At 40.0% G+C, this 7,483-nt stretch overlaps 2 protein-coding genes across 2 annotated transcripts in view; one reads left to right on the top strand and one right to left on the bottom strand.

Moving 5' to 3' along the window:
* dis3 (DIS3 exosome endoribonuclease and 3'-5' exoribonuclease) overlaps window positions 1-3,109 on the top strand; it is a 9,472-nt gene extending 6,363 nt beyond the window's left edge. The window contains exons 17-21 of the mRNA XM_032541218.1: window positions 1,404-1,618; window positions 1,808-1,976; window positions 2,167-2,325; window positions 2,437-2,559; window positions 2,756-3,109. Of these exons, the coding sequence (XP_032397109.1) occupies window positions 1,404-1,618; window positions 1,808-1,976; window positions 2,167-2,325; window positions 2,437-2,559; window positions 2,756-2,824 (735 nt within the window). The 3' untranslated portion in view covers window positions 2,825-3,109. The remainder of the gene's footprint in view (window positions 1-1,403; window positions 1,619-1,807; window positions 1,977-2,166; window positions 2,326-2,436; window positions 2,560-2,755) is intronic.
* A 267-nt stretch (window positions 3,110-3,376) lies between these two features.
* Window positions 3,377-7,483, bottom strand: part of bora (bora aurora kinase A activator) — a 5,750-nt gene continuing 1,643 nt past the window's right edge. Inside the window, exons 4-12 of the mRNA XM_032541220.1 lie at window positions 6,525-6,570; window positions 6,337-6,415; window positions 6,181-6,225; window positions 6,018-6,074; window positions 5,662-5,936; window positions 5,377-5,536; window positions 4,605-5,182; window positions 4,324-4,464; window positions 3,377-4,124 (exon numbers count right to left, since the gene is read on the bottom strand). Coding sequence (XP_032397111.1) covers window positions 4,104-4,124; window positions 4,324-4,464; window positions 4,605-5,182; window positions 5,377-5,536; window positions 5,662-5,936; window positions 6,018-6,074; window positions 6,181-6,225; window positions 6,337-6,415; window positions 6,525-6,570 — 1,402 coding nt within the window. The 3' untranslated portion in view covers window positions 3,377-4,103. The remainder of the gene's footprint in view (window positions 4,125-4,323; window positions 4,465-4,604; window positions 5,183-5,376; window positions 5,537-5,661; window positions 5,937-6,017; window positions 6,075-6,180; window positions 6,226-6,336; window positions 6,416-6,524; window positions 6,571-7,483) is intronic.

Raw genomic sequence — 7,483 nt, 5'->3', positions numbered from 1 at the left:
TCCACACTTTGTTAGTAATCACACACAGTCCTGAATTACACACACACACACACGCTCAGGATCTATACATGCACTAATGGAGAGATGTGTGAGTGAGAGGAGTAGAGTGAGTGGGCTGCCAGCTGAACCAGCGCCCTGAGTTGGGGGGGGGGCTACAGTGCCTTGCTCAACAGCACCTGGCAGTGCCCAAGAGGTGAAGTGGCATCTCTCCAGCCACTAATCCACACTCCCTACTTTTTGGTCCACACGGGGACTTGAACCATTGACCCTCCGGTTCCCAACCCAACTCCCTATGGACTGAGCTACTTTTATCAATTTACCTTGTTATGAATTGAGGATGTCCATTAATCGGCAATAGCTTTAAATAGCCAAAATGTGGTGGGCTTGTGAGATGGCTAGTGTGGCGGCGTATGAAAATATGTTGCCAAAACGTTTTGCCACATGGGATGTCTACGCTGGAAAATGGGGAAGATACTTGAGCTTTCTGGAGGGCGCCTAAGACGCTTTGATTTATGGTGTTGTCATTTATACATGTTTATTTAGTTTATAGTGTGTCCATTGTTTATAATTTGGCTGTATGGTCTTAAATATTGTAGTTGACTGTTTCATCTTTTCTTGTTGTCTGGGTGGTGATGACAAGGGGGAGGGGGGAATTGTTGCAAATTGTATGATTTGTGTGTTGTTAAAAACAAATGAAAAATTGTTGATCACTAAAAAATGTGAGCTTAATCCCATTTAAACATGTTTCTAAACCCTTGAATTGCTGCCCACATCTCTGTTCAATGACTTAAAACAGAAATGAATGAATATCGCAATATGGTCTGCTTATCATGCTACAGTTAAGGGAGAACAATTTATGATTTTTAACAATATGTTGTGGGGAATGTCAGAAGTCAAGGTTGCTGCAAACAGACCAGTTGCTTTAACCCTTGTGTTGTCTTCCATTGACCTGCAACTTTATGTATTTCTGGGTTGAACATTGTGTTCTTTTTCTAAACTTCTCAATATTTGTCAATTTTATTCCTATTTTTGTTCCACTTTGACTTTTTTTAAATTATGTTTTAGTCAATTTTTTTAACAATTTCTTTGCCCCTTTTTCCGTTGTTTTTGAAGTTTTTTTTTTTTTTTTTGTCTTCTGATTTTCTTTGGTCACTTCTTTAGTTTTTGTTACTTTTTTTCCAGCTTTTTTTGTAGTTTTTTTTTCCAACATTTGTCACTTTTTGACATTCTTTCTGACATAAAACGTTTTTGTAAACTGGTCAAATTTGACCAGAGGACAACATAAGGGTTAAAGCTGGGCAGACAGTTTTTTTTCGTGGCCTCCATAAATAAAAAAACAACCATGCTCATGAGTTCTACCATGAATACATTTGAAGGTACACATTGTTTCCCTTTCTCTCCAGGATGTAGAGATCCACACAGATTCGGCCAAGGCACTGGCTGACTCTCTTGACGGGGCCAGAGTGGATGGCTTCCCGTACTTTAACACGCTCCTGCGCATCTTGGCCACTCGCTGCATGATGCAGGCTGTCTATTTTTGTTCTGGCATGGACAGCGATTTTCACCACTATGGCCTTGCTTCACCCATTTATACACACTTCACGTCACCTATTAGGAGGTATGAAAACCGATATTCTGCATAGCTTGACTAAATATGTTGGTTTGGGCCTTTTTATAATGTGCACAATTGAGAAAATACATCAGTTCTTTGTAACCTCCTCATGTCATCCATTTTCTTCCCTTTTTTCTCTCCATCTAAACCTTTACCTACTCCCCCTCCACCCTGTTCATCTGCGCTTCTGCACAGATACGCAGATATCATAGTACACCGCCTGCTGGCAGTGGCCATAGCAGCAGACACCTCCTACTCCGATTTGATGGACAAACAAAAGCAGTCAGCTCTCGCCAACAACCTCAACTATAGACATAAAATGTCTCAGTATGCACAGAGAGCATCGGTGGCCTTCCACACACAGGTAAACACACTAAGTTCATTTCACATTAAAAAAATAAAAAACATTTCCAGAACCATCATGATAAAGAATCAGCATAATGTCCTTTTTAACCCCAAGAACACTTGGTTTGAGTAAAAGAGAATCTAACCCCACGCTATACGACTTAATTCACTGCACAATCATTCTTTTAATGCAAAATATCTCTTTGCAGTTGTTCTTCAAGAACCGAGGCATTCTGAACGAAGAGGGATTTGTTCTGTTTGTGAGGAAGAATGCAATCATCGTACTCATCCCAAAGTTTGGCCTGGAGGGAACGGTGTTCTTTGATGCCAAAGACAAGGCGGGCCCAAAACTCGTTTTTGATGAAGAGGTATAAATAAGTTTTTTTGTTTGTTTTTTTAATAACCGGTTTGATCAACACTGATCTAACACCTAAAATCATCAGAGAATGCAGTGCTTAAAAGATCTCTTCTCTGTTTAGGGTCCCACTCTGAACGTAGAGCAGCACACCTTCCGCATATTTGACAAGGTGAAGGTCACCATCAGCCTGGACGCCTCCAATATTCAGCACCAGAAGATCCGCATGTCTCTCATTGACCCTGTGGTAAGGGCTGACTAAACTGGACATGAGTTTCATTATCAAACGACCAGTGGTACACAATAATGGCTACCTACATGAGGTTTCCTCTCAACCAGCAGTATTTAGTAGAGTAGTTATAGCTAGTTTGATTAAGAAAGTCCTAATAGAAGAATTTGTTCAATTGACTCAAAACTACCAGTTTTACTTGTCTTTATTCTAGATCCCTGGTGTTAGTGTTCCAGCCCCAGATGTTGAACCACAGGCCAAGAAACCGAAACTGGACCGCTGACTCAGGAAGTAGCCCAGCAATTCAACTGAACCACCAGCTGATTCTTCAAGAAGTCGTAAAAGTGTATGAAAGAACCAGTTTGGACACAACTACCCGTTTTATTTTGAGCAAGTGTGCCCATTTTAGTAAATCTGGCACTGTGTAGCAACACCGCACCAACACCACTCTGCTCTTTTTATATATGAAACACTTGTTGGTACATCAACAAGGACAGCGATCATAAATGCAGTCAAACTTGTCAATGTATTAGGTAATTCAATTATTAAAGTGCTTCCTTTTTATTTTTGTGTCTGTTTTGTGAGCCCAGCGTAAATCTTGATATGTAAAAGTACTTTTGCAAAACATTAAGTATTCCACAATGAATTTAGTAATACACACACACACACACAATCCCAGTCTTAAGAATTGTCACAATGCAATTACATTGAGCGATAATAAATGAGTATTGGGAGCTCAAACCCAAATGTCTTATTTCTCAACCATTAAGTCAAAATACATAGAATACATTGTAGAAACACCCAACTCATAAAGAAATGTCTTCACAAGTCAGGCAGAATTCAAGTTAATTTAATGTGACAGCGATCCAGCCTATGCTCTTAAGTACAGCAAATAAAATAAAAATGGCTCAATCTGCAAGTAGCATCATTGATTATGTCCTATTAAGAATATATATTAATATTCAATAAAACAACCACAAGTAACCTGAATTTTAACAATTCTTATTCATTCATCAAAAAGCTATTAAAAAAACATGATACATTGTTCTCTTAAAAAAAAAAGAAATACAGTACAAATGGGATGTCATCTGAAAGTCAGGATCTATCAGGTCGTTCATGTCAGCACCAAATAAAATTGAAAAGCATCAAAGGAGGTTACTGTTGTGCAAGTTTGATACAGAATTGACTTCTCTCCCCCCTCCTAACACCAGTATAGAATGCTGGGTCCAAAAGAACTGGTGAATTATAATTATAGATTTTGAGTGTCTTACATTGGGAATAAGTATTTCTCCCTTCTAACTTGTGATAAAAAGAAATACATACTATGGTAAAGAATTTACTTTCAGTCTGACAATTTGAACTTCAAATCTTAAAAAGAACTAATAACCACTTGTGAAACACCTCAGCTCATACAGCATTAAACAGTTAAACCAATTCACCCTAACCAAATTAATGCAACATAAATGCTTCAAAACAGTGTAAATGTTGTATTTGATTGCAAAATAATCATCTTTAAGCTTCCACTGGAAGAGGCGTCCCTTTAAATGCATCCAACAGATGGCTCAGTGGTTAGGATAAAATGCCTGGAAAACAATAAACTTCATTTTAGTCAAATTAAAAAGTCACTAAAAGACAACTCCTTGCAGCTTGCCCACATTATTAGTGAAGTATGTAAGGTGATTTTAGTAATGTGTTTTAAACAAGTGCTGATACTGCTTAAGATCTAAACGCGCCAACTCACATATCCACAAACCTGTGTTTGTGTGTAAAGGGTTAACTTACCTTTACTTTAATGTGCCGAGTGAGTTGGAAAGCTTCTTCTGCGAAGTTTGAACTTAAGGACTCTTTGCTGTGACAGTCTGAGCTGAGGCCATCTATAAGACTGGCGGTGCCAGCTGAGGTAGTGTTGTACCCACTGTCCACCTGAACATAAACAAAAAGCAATTACAACATTTGTATTAAGACAAACAAGAAATGATTCATACTTGAGTAAGTTAAACATACAGTGAAAAAAAGAAAAGAACAAAGCAGCTCTTAGTCTGAATGAAATGAATCACACAAACCTGCATGCTGGAATCACAGCGTATGCTGCTTCCCTCTGCCAGGAGAGATAAAAACATACGAGAGCTTTCTGTTGCTGACACATTGCCCATACGAGAGCTGGTGAGCTGTCCCGAAAGCCCTTCACCTTCCTCCTCTTCATCCTCCAACCTTCCTTCGATCTCGGTCTCCTTGCCTTCCTCCATTTTCACAGGTTCCATAGGATCCAGGGTAACTCTCTCAGTGTCAGGGAGGTGAGCGCCGCAGGCCAGGGGTGAAGATGGCTCTAGCTCCATAGGGGGGAGAGAAGAGGAGGACGAAGGGGGGGACGAGGAGGAGGTTTTGTCCTCCGCCTCCAGATTGTCTTGGAACTTAGGGTTGAGAATTGGTGAGATGAGGGGAGGGGAGGCCCAGCAGCGGACTCTGGGCCGGGGCTTGGGTCTAGCATTGTGATGGGGCTTATTGTGGCAATGGAGATGGTGTGGGGAGCAGCTACGAATGGGAGAGCAACCCTCGACAAATGGACTCTCATTGCAGGGACTGACGTTCATGTCCAGGGGAACACCATGTGGAGTCAAATTGATCAGCTGCTTTCTCTCAGCTAAAGAAAGAACAGATTCAATTTCAGTTAGAGAAACTTTGTTGACATCACCCCACTGTTTTTTTTTTAAATATATCTTTATGTAATAAAACCTTTTTTTTTTTTTTTAAATATGTGAATATCATAAAATAAAAATATTTTTTTCATTGTGGATATTACACATTTTGCTAATAAGTTACAAAAGAAATACCTACCTGAGCATATGGGTGTGCATGTCGCATCAAATATAGGAGAAATTGTGGGGGAGGCCAGGCCAGCAGGAGACGACCGACCAGGAACCGGAGGACTGGTGATGCTGCCGAGGCTGCAGTCCCGGAAGCAGCCATGTTGGATGGGACTGGACGAGAACTGACCCTATAGTTAAAACAATACAAATACATTTTTGTTGTGTTAATTCAAATCAAATAAACAGTTTGGGCTAGGAAATTGACATACCAAGAGTATGTCGAAATAGTCAACCCGTACACGTCTCCACTCACCGTGGAGGGAGTTGCAGCCAGCTCGCCACAGGACAAAGGGGAGGAAAAGATAGACAATATAGTCTCTCCCTCGGCAACTTCTCCTAAAGCTCCCTCTCCTCGGTTTAGAGAAAGCCTCTCGTTCCTGGCATGGCTTCTCTCTGGGCTTGGTGGGCTAGAGCTGTCAGAGCTGCTGTAAGTGCCCTGGCCATCAAGGAAGAGTTTCCGTCTTAAGGAGGAGGAACTGAGACTCTCCTGGACAGCATCACATGCTTCCTGGTAGTGGTAATAATCCCCTGAGGATAGGGAAGAAACAATGATGATGACTTGATGGTAAAATACTTACTTGATTGTGCAGGCATTTATTAGAGGCTTACCTAGTACTTTCTCCAAATCATAAGCCAAAGGTAACGAAAGAGTTGTCTGACAAGCAACTGTAAAAGAAACATTAGACAGATACAAGTTAGTAGACAGAGCAGGAAAGGAGAAGAGATGGGGCACCGTTAAGTTAAGTCGAACAATGTCAAAGAAGACACCAACCTGAGATTTTTTCTGGCTCCTCTACAATCATAGCAGACTTAGAACCTACAAGTGCAAAGACACAATACAGTAACATGAACATGAAATGCTTATATAATGTAGAAAACCAAAATAATACACAAAATACAAGGCAGAACATTACAAAGATGAACTTACTTTTCATATAAATCTGAACGCCTTTACGGGTGTCTGGTGCTGCCCAGGGCGAGGGCACAATGGCTCCTTTGGTGAAAAACTTTATTGGGAGGCAGACAAATGGCTTAATTACAAAATAATCAATAAACCATCAATATATTAAGTTCTTTCAATAAACAATATGATTAAGTTTTATTAGAGTCACACACCTGCTCAATAGCATTCTGACGCTTTTCCTCAATGTCAGAATCCATCCTAGATGTTTGGTAGAGAAAAAAAAAGTGTTGCTTAAACTTAGGTTAAAAAGAATGTGTGTGTGTGTGTGTGTGTATATATATATATATATATATATATATATATATATATATATATATATATAAGAAAAAAGTGAATAGTGCTCAAAATCCTTAGAATTGCTTTTAATTCCATAATATCAATGCACTGCACATTCAATTCCAAATCAAAACATGACCAAAATGTATCAAGTTTGAATATTGGGCTGTTAATTTTTCTTTAAAAACTCAAACATTTACTGTATAAACTGAAAAATGTCTCAAGGGTTTGCTTTACTTTGAATGACTGCACTAATATTTAGTTGCATAACCATTATTCCTGAGAACTGCTTCACATCTGTGTTGCATGGAGTCGACCAACTTGACTTCAAGATTGAACTACATTCCACAATTCCTCTGCATTACTGGGTTTTGCCTCAGACATCAGCCACAGCATCAGACAACAGCATTTATGATGTCACCCTACAAGTGTTCTACGGGATTGAGGTCCAGGGATTGGGCTGGCAACTCCCCAACATCAACCTTGTTCATCTGGAACCAAGACTTTACTCGCTTACTGGTGTGTTTTGAGTCATTGTCTTGTTGAAAGACCCACTTCAAAAGGCATTTCCTCTTCAGCATGAGGCAACATGACAGTACATGAAGTATTTTGATGTATGGAATCTGATCCATGATCCCTGGTATGCAATCAATTGGCCCAACACCACAGTATGAGAACCATCCCCATAACATGATTTTTGCACCACCATGCTCTACTGTCTTCAGTGTACTGCTGCTTGAATTCAGTGCATGGGGGTCGTCGGACAAACCGTCTGCAGCCCCTCGACAAAATGAACAATTTTGCACTCATCAGTCCACAGAATGTTGTGCCATTT

The sequence above is a fragment of the Etheostoma spectabile genome, chromosome 17 (assembly GCF_008692095.1).
Source record: "Etheostoma spectabile isolate EspeVRDwgs_2016 chromosome 17, UIUC_Espe_1.0, whole genome shotgun sequence".
Taxonomy (NCBI): domain Eukaryota; kingdom Metazoa; phylum Chordata; class Actinopteri; order Perciformes; family Percidae; genus Etheostoma; species Etheostoma spectabile.
Note: the sequence above shows the minus strand (reverse complement) of the source record. Positions and strands in the feature narration are given on the sequence as shown.